This window comes from Misgurnus anguillicaudatus, chromosome 12 (genome assembly GCF_027580225.2).
Source record: "Misgurnus anguillicaudatus chromosome 12, ASM2758022v2, whole genome shotgun sequence".
In the NCBI taxonomy this organism is placed as follows: domain Eukaryota; kingdom Metazoa; phylum Chordata; class Actinopteri; order Cypriniformes; family Cobitidae; genus Misgurnus; species Misgurnus anguillicaudatus.
In genome coordinates, this window is record NC_073348.2 from 6,997,418 (window position 1) to 7,009,147 (window position 11,730).

At 42.7% G+C, this 11,730-nt stretch overlaps 2 protein-coding genes across 12 annotated transcripts; both read left to right on the top strand.

The window, feature by feature from the left end:
- Positions 1–1,008: 1,008 nt before the first annotated feature.
- Positions 1,009–6,461, top strand: LOC141368975 (uncharacterized). Of its 11 annotated transcripts, none has more exons than XR_012372386.1 (11): positions 2,442–3,088; positions 3,618–3,683; positions 4,084–4,181; positions 4,366–4,426; positions 4,531–4,581; positions 4,668–4,712; positions 4,813–4,877; positions 5,076–5,191; positions 5,299–5,361; positions 5,483–5,681; positions 5,800–6,461. XR_012372386.1 is itself a non-coding variant. In XM_073873842.1 (10 exons), the coding sequence occupies exons 1-9, from the start codon at positions 3,080–3,082 to the stop codon at positions 5,352–5,354; spliced, it is 567 nt and encodes a 188-aa protein (XP_073729943.1). In that variant the 5' UTR covers positions 2,445–3,079; the 3' UTR covers positions 5,355–5,361; positions 5,562–5,683. The 11 variants fall into 11 exon arrangements, 5 of the variants coding, with proteins under 5 accessions (XP_073729945.1, XP_073729943.1, XP_073729944.1 ...); XR_012372388.1 differs by having other exon boundaries at positions 2,445–3,088; positions 5,076–5,183; XR_012372383.1 differs by having other exon boundaries at positions 2,473–3,088; positions 5,076–5,187.
- A 2,846-nt stretch (positions 6,462–9,307) lies between these two features.
- Positions 9,308–11,297, top strand: LOC129447508 (uncharacterized). Its single transcript, XM_073873665.1, has 2 exons — positions 9,308–9,637; positions 9,720–11,297. Exons 1-2 carry the CDS (start codon positions 9,308–9,310, stop codon positions 10,152–10,154), a joined length of 765 nt encoding a protein of 254 aa, XP_073729766.1. The 3' UTR covers positions 10,155–11,297.
- Positions 11,298–11,730: the final 433 nt, after the last annotated feature.

Consider the following 11,730-nt stretch of genomic DNA (forward strand, 5'->3'; position numbering starts at 1 on the left):
CGCTTTTTGGGAATGAAAATAGGTAAGAAATTTAAGACTTGGGTAAATTAAATTTAAGACCTGAGATAAAAATCTGGGTGTTTTTAAGACTTTTTAAGGCCTTAAATTTAACATTCTGAATTTTAGACTTTTTAAGACCCCGCGGGAACCCTGGTTAATGGATGAGCAGTACATGGCCAATCTTGATGACGAGTTTGATGTAATGGCTCATGGCAGGGATCAAGAAAGATACAGTGTTGAAGGTTCTGACACAGAAGACGAAGTAATGGAAGAGGCAGATGAAGTAGCTGATGGACACCAAAATGAAAACAGACTGGACCTACGTAGTGACTTGGCTGATTGGGCAGTGACCAACAATCAAACACACAAGTCCCTCAATGACTTGCTTAAAGTTCTTCACAAACATGGTCACAATGAACTGCCCAAGGACTCGCGTACACTACTTTCTACTCCAAAAGTAGTGGAACGTCAGGCAAAATGTAGCGGTGAATACATATACTATGGTTTGGAAACTGGTATACGCCGCACACTTCTGCAGTCCCCAGCTTCACCAGACCACATTGCTGTCACTATTAATGTTGATGGTGTGCCATTATTTAAATCCAGTGCTGCTCAATTCTGACCCATGCTGGCAAAGGTTGACGGATTTGAGCCTTTTATCGTCTGCCTGTTTAGTGGCAAGTCAAAACCAGAACCATTGGAGGACTATGTCCAAGACCTGGTAGAAGAGATTAACAGATTAAGAGAAAGTGGACTCCAGCACAATGGAAATGCCATACAGGTGCACATAAAAGCTTTTATTTGTGATGCCCCAGCAAGAGCTTTCTTAAAAAACATTATTTGCCACACTGGATATCACAGTTGTGAGAGGTGTGAAGAAGAGGGTGAATGGTTGGGCAAAGTAGTTTTTAACAGCAAGGACACATTCATTAGCAGGACAGATGAAAAGTTCAAACCAACTTTGAGGAAAAACACTTTCCTATTAACCCCCTGGGGTCCAAAAACACGGGGCCGCGTTTTGACGTGTTTTTTCCTTATCATGGCAGAATCAACTTAAAATACTCCATCATTAATAATCATACACTTACGTGTTTGACATCATTTGATACGGTTAAGGGTCTTCTTTAATATGTGTTCATTCACAATAACAACAGATCTTTGTGTTTTTGTCAAATAAAGAAAATAAACAGGGTGTCCATGCAGACATTTCTGTCTCTGCCAGCTGTCTCTCAAAACACGTTACAAAAATCAATTGAAACTCCGCGATTACTCGTCACACAAGCATGATACACACATCCAAAGAAAGCCTGAAATGTCTACTTTTAAACAAGCTAAGTATAATCGAAAACAAATATTGCCAGTTTATGTAATCTGCATTGAAGTAAAGAGAGTACCGTTTTTCCTAGCTGACTTCATTATCTTTAATTTGGTCACGCCCACAGCTGTTGACATGGTAATGAAGACACGAGCTGTTCAACCATAACAAGCAAAGCGTAAAGTTTGATCAGATTTAAAGACTTTTTACCGCATGTTTGGATTATAAACGTTATTCACACACGTAAGGAATATCTTCATTTATGTCTGGACATTGAGGAAGAGAAGCATTTATCTTTAACATTACCTAAGAAGAACAATGGAGAACGCACTGCTGGATTAGAAGTAAGTAACGTTAACAGTTAATTTATACAATTTATATTTGCTATCATGTAACTTAATATGCTCATGGCTTGTGCAGTTCAGCCAACATACAGTAACGTTAAGCAACATTAGCAGACTGCACGCTTCGGATTGAAAAACTTTCGCATTGTTTACAAACGGACGCGATCTCGAGGGCGTGCCACTCTCGGGGGCGGAGCTATGGCGATTTGAATGAATAAGCTAATTTTTTATATCTCCGGAAGGGAAGGTCCTAGAGATTCGGGGGTGGGGTCGTTGTAAGGGCTCGGAGAGACCTTTCGAACAACACCAGCCTCGAGTCTCTAGGACGTTCCTTCGTCGAGATATAGTTTTTGAGTTTTGAAAATTTATGAAAAAGGCTTGTTTTCAGAGCTCGTTTACTTAGCCTAGGAAGGTCGTAGGCACTCGAGCTCAATGTCAAGGCCACTCTCGGGGGCGGAGATACGAGCATTTGAATGTAAAAGCTCATTTTTTATATCTCCGGAAGTGGAGGTCCTAGAGACTCGGGGGTGGGGGCCTTTTGAAGGGCTCAGAGAGACTTTTCGAACGACACCAGCCTCGAGTCTCTACGACGTTCCCTCGCCGAGATATAGTTTTTCGTTTTTGAAAATGTACGAAAAAGGCTTATGTTCATGGCTCTATTTCTTGACCGAGGAAGGTCTTAGACACTCGACTTAGGGTTCGTCGGAAAGGCCCGCACTAGTACTTTCCAACGAGTCCGAGGGCGTAGCCCAATCGGGGGCGGAGCTACGGCCATTTGAACCGTTGAAAAAAAAAGGTTGGACTTTTTGTTGTGTTTGAAAACATGTGAAATAGGCCAAAGTGTAGTGCTCTTTTTCTCAGCCGAGCAAGGTCCGAGACACTTGAGCTTGGGTTCGTTGGAAAGCCCTGGGCCGGACCTTTACGAGGAGTCTGAGTACGCGGGCGTGTCTCTCTCGTGGGCGGAGCTATGGGCATCTGAATACGAGAAAAAAATCGCTATATCTTTGGAAGGGGAGGTCCCAGAGACTTGGGGGTTGGGTCGATGTGAGTGGGGCGACGACACCACCCCCACATCTCTGCGTCATTCCCGGTCTGAAATTGTTTTTTTTTTCTTAAAAAGTCGCATATGGGCTCTTTAACGGTTTAGCCTCAAATGGTTTTGCCAGAGAAGGGGCCCAAAGTTTGAGGCTCTTTTTCTCGGCCTGTGAGAGTCGGAGAGACTCGAGTTCAATTAATAAGCAAGCAAAGATGACGTCTGATTGCCCAATCTGCAAAAAAACATATTCCCAGCTGAGTGAGAGGCATCCAGCTGCAGCCCCGCAGACTCACTCCTCGCTAGACACCAGTGGCTGGACAACATACGTCATTTCCGTGTCGTCATTTCCGTATCGTATTCAGTTTTCAAAGTTTACGCGCCAAGATGTCAGCGGTAAGAAAAAATAATAAACTGTCGATTATTTATAGGTCATATGAGAATTCAAATGCACAAACTAGCTAGTTAAAAAGTCGTTTTGTTTTTAAGGTACTGTGTCGTGTTTTTTAAAGGTTTTAGTGAACTCTGGTGTGCTTTAATTCTAGAGCTAGGATGCTACAATAGATTTTCCAATTAAATCGTTCTTTGAGTGGTATGATTTAATATTGTAAATAAGTTTTTTTTTAAACTTGGATGTGTGAAGATTGTACCCAGTTAACGAGATATCATAGAACAGTCTTAGCAGAGAATAGTCTAAAATGCTAAGTTAGGTTGTCTTTGCACACGAGAGTTTGTTAGTTAGCTATGTTTTTTGATAATTCCTGTTTGCTCTAGCAACTATGTATGTCGTCTGATGCTAAATTAAAGTAGAAGTAAGGATGACATGTAAGGATTTCAGTTTCATCAACAAAAGTGTTGACCAGTATTTAACCACCCTCATCCTTTTAGTACATGACAGCACAATTGTTTTGCCTCTTGTAATTAGGTGAATTCGCACATGAAAGATGCCTTGATTATTCCTTTGTGGACCCCTGGGCACTACACGCTGTGTGTAAGTTATGCAAACTTAGTTCCTATTGTGTATATTACAAGCCATGAGGATAAACATAGGTTTAATGTGCTATTGGCCCGTGTTTCATATCAACACATCATTAATTGATAATATCACTTTCCTGGTGCTTTATATATGAAATGTTGAAATGCTCTGCCCACAGCCCTTGTCAACTGGGCAAGGATTTAATCCATACTTGACACAGTTGGTGACTGGTTAACATGTACGCAGGATTTAATCCATAGACAATGAAATAATATTAAAATGTTAATCTTATATTTTTAATTCTAACAATGTAATGTTTGGTTAGTTCACATCATTGGGAGTGTTAGTCTGCTAGGTCATTGTTCTATTGTCACTAAGTTATCTACTTTTCACCAAGAGTGCATGTTCTCTATAGGTTTTGAGACCACAACAACAAGAAATCTTGTTACTGGACTCCAAATATCCATACAAACCACAAGGGTTTCAACATGAGGGATATCAAAATGTTATAAGGTCATCTGAGAAATACATGTTATTTGGCAGTCACGTTCCCCTGACCTATAGATTTTACCTAATGGTCCTGTTCTGCTGACCATATAGTATGTTCTGTTTTTGCGTGTTTCTGGCCATGTTCCTTGGTCCGTGTGTGTGTGTTTATGTATTTAGTAAGACTACATTTTTGATTTTGGTTTCTTAGTGACCTTGCAAAAAGTCTGGTGAATGGGATTTGGACAGAGAGAACTGGCATTGACATAAAGGTAATAGTTTTTAAGCAGTGTTTTCCAACCAATAAGGTGAATGATTGGAATATGTCATGTTTCCAGTTTTGGAACTGATCATGTTTTATTTTCTCTTGAAATAGGGACTTCCTCCACAACCTTACGGGAATGACTGTGGCATCTTCATTTTGATGGTCAGATTTTACAAATGTATTAAGTGTTTATAACCTTATGTCAAAGTTCTAGACTTATTTTTTTTTCTCACTTTTTTGTATTTCAGTACGCATGGTATATAGTGACAAACTCTCCTTTTGATTTCTCCATTGTAAGTATTTGAATTTTAATTGCAAACTTTGATGTTTTTGCCTTCAAGAAAAAATATTAAAATTAAATCCTGTCTAATTGAAACTGTTCTGAAACTACAGCATGACATGGCTGAACTCAGAAGGTGGTGGTGTGTCATCGTTATGGAGAACCTGGACTTGGAAGGGTACTGTCTTATATGTTTTAATAATGTGGTTTTGGATTATTCAAAATGGTGCTAATGTATAGATATACATACTCACTCACTCACTTAATGAATTTCATTCTGCCCCTACCTGCACATGTTTACAAAAATTATTTTCAGTTTATATTTATACAGTACATACAGGAGCTGGTGCCAGGGAATTATTGTCTCTGTTTGCAGGCATGGTAGAAAGTTTGCTCACTGGACAGACATGGCAAAGGCTGTGGTTATGGGGAAACTTCAGCCAGTTTTCCGCATTCCGAGGAAACGGAAACTGGAACAAATCATGCAAGTAAGTGAGTAATTTATTGTTACACTGTCAAGTGCACCTTTTTAAACGACATTAAATTGTAGTTGTAAGTTCATCATTGTTCTTCATTTTATGAATTTAATTGTTTCTAAGGAACATGCATACACCAAGAAGGCAGAGAAGCACCACAAGCTAGAGACTCGTCCTGAGTCCCTTGTATGTATTTGAAGCATCACTATAGAGAGCATTACACTGTATTTTGTAAATGTGTTATTCATTGAGCATGTTTGCTGGGGAAATATGATTTCTCAATATGTAATTTAATCTCTTCAACAAGGATCCAGGCACTTCCCTGCTTTTACAGGTAACCTTAAAAAAATTGAATGAATAATTGTGTACATGTATGGTTTGTCTAGAGGTGATTCTCTCAGACGGAGATGCCGCCTACCTTACCCTGGCATTAACATGTACAGCCTTGAGGGATGTGGTGAGCAGTCTAGAGTTTAGACACCGGGCCCATTATGCTTGGCTGGAGAGTAAGTTTTTAATAAATTTTTAATTTCTGTATTGGCATTGAATCAACATTTGTACTCTAATATAGTTAAATATAAACATGCTCATTCTAATCAAATTGTACATCTGTTTTTGCTTTAGGTGTGGTGAATGTCAGAAAACTCCCCCAGGCTGTTAGAGATATGTGTGTCCCCTATAAAATTATAGAATGCAGAAATTGCAAATGTTTTTTCAAAAACTGGGTGGGGTACTGTGGGAACGGAAGGCGTGGAGAACTGCGAGGGTTTTATTCCGACACTGAATTTCTTGAGCATTGCCCAGACTGCCAGTTTTAGGGGGCAGAAATGAGTTGTGGTGTGAACAGTGTGGAATAGTTTATTTGGAACTGTGTATGTTTTTATATTCTGATATTACTAATTAGATTGAGTAAATTCCAATAAATATTGCAAAACCATGAAGTATTAATTTGATCTGGATTGTTTGATCATGTGAATCTACGTATATTTTAAAAACAGAAGTGGTTACATTTACAAAAAAATAATAATTGAATATCCAAATGGGCAAGGCAAAAAACTGTGGTCAATTAACATGTACAAGTCTGTTGTATTGACAAAACATTATAGTCCATTGATCTAGGCTGAATTTAAGTCACAAAAAATAGTGATATGATCTGAACAATATATATTTTCAAGGTGGTTCTTGTGAATGCAGTTTGCATGAATTATTGATGTTATAATATTAAGCATGTCATTGAGAATTGTTTTATTTAAAGAGATATGATAAAGATCAAATTTCAATTTGCACATATATTTTATATATGTTAAGTCATAAAAGTAAAATGACAATACAGAAAAGACGTGTGCAATTAAGCCTGCAAAGAATGCTGTCTAAATATAAAATAAACATGCTGTCAATCCAGAGGTGAATCCATAAAATATATATCAATCCAGATGTGAAAATATAAAATAAATATATGTAAATCCAGAGGCGAAAATAGGAAAATAAAATTGCTGTTCATCCAGCGGTGAAAACGGAAATTAGCGTTGAAACGGAAATGACGTAGGCTGTCTATCCACTGGTGTCCAGCCACTGGTGTCTAGCCGGAGGTGAGTCTGCGGGGCTGCAGCTGGATGCTATTGAGCTGAGTCAGCACCTCAAGGTGACTCATGCGGTGAGGAACTTGGAGGAAAGACGACTCCTTCTCGCGCTCGAGTCTGGCAGGGTCAACGTCCGTAAAGGACATTGCCCTGTCCCTGGGTGCGAGAAGGAGGTTATGCGGATGGACCGGCACCTCCACGGGCACTCGGAATTGACGGCTAAGGCTCGCCGGCTGGCCTTCGCAAAGTGTAAGAAGGAAAAGAACGTCACCCAGCTTGCTGCCCTCAGAGCGACCAACCCGCCGGTGGCCATGGTCTTCACCCTCGACCTGCAGGTGGAAGGAGAGCAGGCCGAGGGCGAGGCACCGAAGCCCTCCGGCAAGGAAGAGGAGGAGGACCCGCAGGACTGTGGCTCTGAGGCATGCCGGAGGCTCAGGTTGCGCCACAAGAGGCAGGTGGCGGACCTGAACGCCCAAATTGACACCCTCTCTTCCACCTTGCAAGAGGTGACCCGCCAGCCAGAAGCCTTCCCAGCAGCTGAGGGGGGTGACTAAGAAGCTCCTGGAAGCTCTCCAGGAGCCTGACGAGGAGCAGGCACCCTTGTCACCGCCTTCAGCTTCTCAAGAGGACGCGCCCGGCCCTTCCTCCGCTATCGCCCCCGAGACGGAAGCCCAGCAGGAAGAGGTAGAGATGCCCCACTTCCCGGACCACGTGGCCGTTCTGAGTGAGTATCGGTCCTTCTTTCCAGCAGAATCCACCCGTCGATTGTCTATAACGTTAACGTTTGTCTCTTTCTCTCTCTCCCTCTCCAGACGATCTCCTGGAGGCGTACCGGAGGTATCAGGAGGGCTCCGAACCCTCCATGAAGCTCAAGGAGAATGTGGGGGGGAAGGTGTACAGGATCCGGTCCTTCCTGGCCTTCATGGCCGAGGGCAAGAGCCGGCTCACCACCCTCACGTTCCTGGACGACCACTAGCGCATCAGGAAGTGAGTTTCGCTCCATTTCTCCGCTGTCGTCTCGACGTCGGCGGCTCGCGACTAACCAGCTCTCGTTTCTCTTTCTTTGTGTGTGTCCGCAGGTGGGTGAGCAGCCTCAGGGCAACAAAGGTGGCAGAGACAACCGCCAACCATTACTTGAAGAACGTGGCCCAATTCGTTGACTATGTGGCCGAGACCCCTCTGTCGACCTGTCTAAGAGGGCCATGCTGGGCATCCGGCGGGAGGTGAGGGGTCTTCTTAACTCATTCACCGCCATTGATGAGTTATCTCGTCATTTATGAGTTCATATTTAACTAATAAGTATGCCTTTCTGGACGAATTTCAAAGTGAAAGTGTAATATCGCTAACATCCACCAGATGGCGCCAAAACGAATTTATAAAAAACGGAAGTTTAAAAAATATAACGTTTTATTTTAACTCTCTTTATGTTTGATAGTCATTCTGAGTCTGATCTCTAACATAAATTTCTTTACAAAAACGCAATTTTTTAAGCTTTTTGCTCAAAATGTTGTATTTTTGAAGAGAAATATCAATATTTCAGTGGTTAAATTAAGTAGAAAAAGTAAATATATAATGAAACGTTTTTTCCCCATTTTGTTTGTTTGTTTGTTTATTGCTTGTTTGAAAGCAGAGGGTGTGTTCTTTAATTTGATATAATTTGTATGTTTATATATTTATAGAAAATAATTTATCCTGCAAGGAATTTTGTGAAAATTTTGTTAAAATCACAAAAATGCAGGTGGGCAACTTTTCTCAAAAAGGCTGGCGGTGAATGAGTTAAAGGGCTGAAGCGCGGTGTGACGATGCACCAAATTGGAGTTAAGCAGGCAAAGGAGGGTCGGCTTATCTCCAAGGCGGTGCTTCGGAAGTGCCGCGCTAAAAACCGGAGGCTGATCCCGGGTAGGTCGAAGTCGCTAAACCCTTTGCCTCGCGTCCTTTTCGACCGCTCGGTTTTACTGACATGTGCTTTTGTATCCACAGATCAACTGGAGGAGGACAGGAGCCAGAAGACCCAGTTTGTGCTGTACGGCCACTTGACGGCTTACTTTGCCTCGATTTATGGTCACAGGTTAGGTGTTTTCCAAAACCTGACCATAAAAGAGGTGGAGAAAGCCGTCAAGTCCGACAGCACAGGCTCCTACCTGATAAACATGAGCGTTTTCCTTAGCGCAGATCTGAAATGCTCACGCCTTTCAAACGTCTTGCTCACTAACTCTCTTCTCCGTGTTTTCACAGATCTCGCTCCACAAGACCAACCAGGCCTTTGGTCCGGCGCAGCTCTCACTTACCAAGGAGGAGTACCACTGGTTCCGGAGGTTCCTGGCGCTGCGAGAAGACCTGGTGGGCGGGCCACAGGCTGTCTACTTTTTTTTCACCTCGACATCCAACCCCTGTAAGAATTTAAATAACTACTTCCAGGGAGCTTGGGTGTCCATGGGACTCCCCGGCAAGCCCACATTCACTGACATCCGCACCTCCATCGCCACCCACGTAAGTGCATAACCTGTTTGCTATCGTCGATTTCTAAATTGTACGTCTTCTCGCGACGTACCATGTGTACGAGGAACGTGCACAACCCGGACAACCGGCAGAAAGTGGCAAAGTTTATGTGCCACGACACCTCCAATTTGAGTTCAAGGCAGGCCGTGGAGCATCGCCGGTTGTTCGAGGAGGCGTTGATGGGGGTGGAGGTGTCACCATCTAAGCCGGCCGAGGAGGAGCAGCAGCCCACCAAGAGGCGGGCCAAGAGCAAGCACGGCGCGAAGGCCAAGCGGACAAAGAGGGCCGCCTCTCCGCCCGACTCCCCGCCTTCGACGAGCAGCTCGGAGGAGGAGCCCGTGACATATCAGGAGTCAGGGGTATCTTCACTTGAGTCTCCCTCGGTTAGTTGTCTTTTGTGTGTCTCATTCGTGTCAACGAGGTGTTTGTGTTGATGCTAACTTCTTTCTCTGTCTTGCATTTTAGAGCTTGGAAGAGTACCCCACCCACCTTGAGCCCGAGAGCTCGGTGGCAGCCTCCTCCTCAAAGCCGTCGGTCGTGCCGTCCTCGGCGGGGTCGTCCCCTCGGCCGGCTGAGTCTCCGGAACTCGCAGCCCAGGAACCGGCCACCTCCGAGCCAGCCGCCTCAGAGCCCGCAGCCTCAGAGCCCGCCGCCTCAGAGCCCGCCACGTCCGAGCCGACAGCCCCCGAGCCGACAGCCCCCGAGCCGGCAGCACGGCCTAAAAGACCTGTCAGGACCACCAGGAGGAAACCCATGGTGGTCCTGTCACCTCTGAAGGTGTCGCCGGCGAAGGGGTCGCCGGTGAGGAGACCTATTGCGTCTTACCAACTGTCTGGCTTGGCCAAAGCGAGTCGTGCGCGGGCTAAGGTGCAGCGGGCACTAAGGGAAATGAAAAAATAGACATTTGAATAATGTCAAATAATATGTTTTTATTCAGTTCCATTAATGTGTTTTTTAAATCAGTTCTATTAATGTGATATATGTGTTTTTTGTTATTAATAAACGTTCAAATGTTCAATTGTCTGACTTGTCCTCATTTCTGGTTTTGAATAAATTACAGGTACATAAAAAAATCAAACCAAGATAGATTTAATTAAACACTCACATTTATTATTAATAAATACATTCATTAGAAACGAATCCAAACGAAAACACATAAGAAAAACTAATCTGAAACAATAATTAAACAGTTAACGAATTAAAAACACCAACAAATAACACTTAAAGACTAATATTGAGTGAAAGGTAATAAGCCTTTGGCCAAAAGAAAATTAATAACGTCAAAAAAATTGATAGAATAACGTTAACACTCTGGGGTCGACGGCGGCGCGGGCGCCGCAAAGTCTTTATTTTTCAATCACTCCGCAAAGAGAGTTAGATAACTCTGCTGATTTTGGACATACAGATATGATTTATACATCATTTAAAACGTTAAAGTGTCTAGTTTTTATCTGTCCACTCCCAATAAAAACTGAATGTTGTGCTTTTCGCAAAATTAAGAAAATAAACATGATGCGTGTTTTGTTCTGTCTCCCTCAGTGAAGTCCTTTCAGAAACACGTCAGAAAAATTAACTGTAACTTAACGAATACTTGTCATATAAACAAAAGATACATGTCTACATAATGCTTGGAACGTCTGCTTTTGGAAGATGTAAGTGAAATCGAAAACAAATATTGTAATTCGTTGTTAACTGTGTTAGAAGAGGGAGATGTACCTTCTTTCTCGTGTTACTGGATTATCTATAATGAGCCACGCCCCGCTCCATTGAAGAGAAGAGCAGAGATCATCCATATTCATTAGTCAACCCCAGTCAATGGAGACTCCGTCTCTGTAGCCATTCAGTGATGTGTTGAGTTTTAATCCGAGTGTTGGAAACATGACATCTACTTGTTTACTGCCTCATACTGTAACTTAAGTTATCTCCAGACGCGAGTGTGTGTGCTTCATCAAACAGACGCGATCGACGTCCAAACGCACACACAAATACCTCAAATTTGACGCGCTTTGTGGTATCATTATAAAATATGCGATTATAAACATCACATCTACTTGTTTACTCGCATAAAGTTATCTCTAAACAGATGCGAGTGTGTGCTTCGTCAGTGTGACGGGATCGATGTCCAAACGCACACACAAACACACGATGCCTCATATTTGACGCGCTTTGTGGTAAATTTGTAAAATATGCTATAAGTTATTTCCAGGCGCTGTTTTCTTTGTGCTTCCGTCAGACGCAGTCGATGGCCAAACGCACAATGCCTCAAATTTGACGCCCTTTTGTATTAAGATGCATCTAAACACATCTAAAACCCTGTTTGTTCGCGTATATCTCTGCACAGTAAGTTTATTTAACGCAGGATCACACATGGGAAGGCATTTCTTTGTGTTGCTTTCACAAACAAACACGTAACAAGGCGTCGTCTTACTGCCTAAAGGCTCATTATGCAGCTCATTATGCAAGTGTTTTGTTCTTC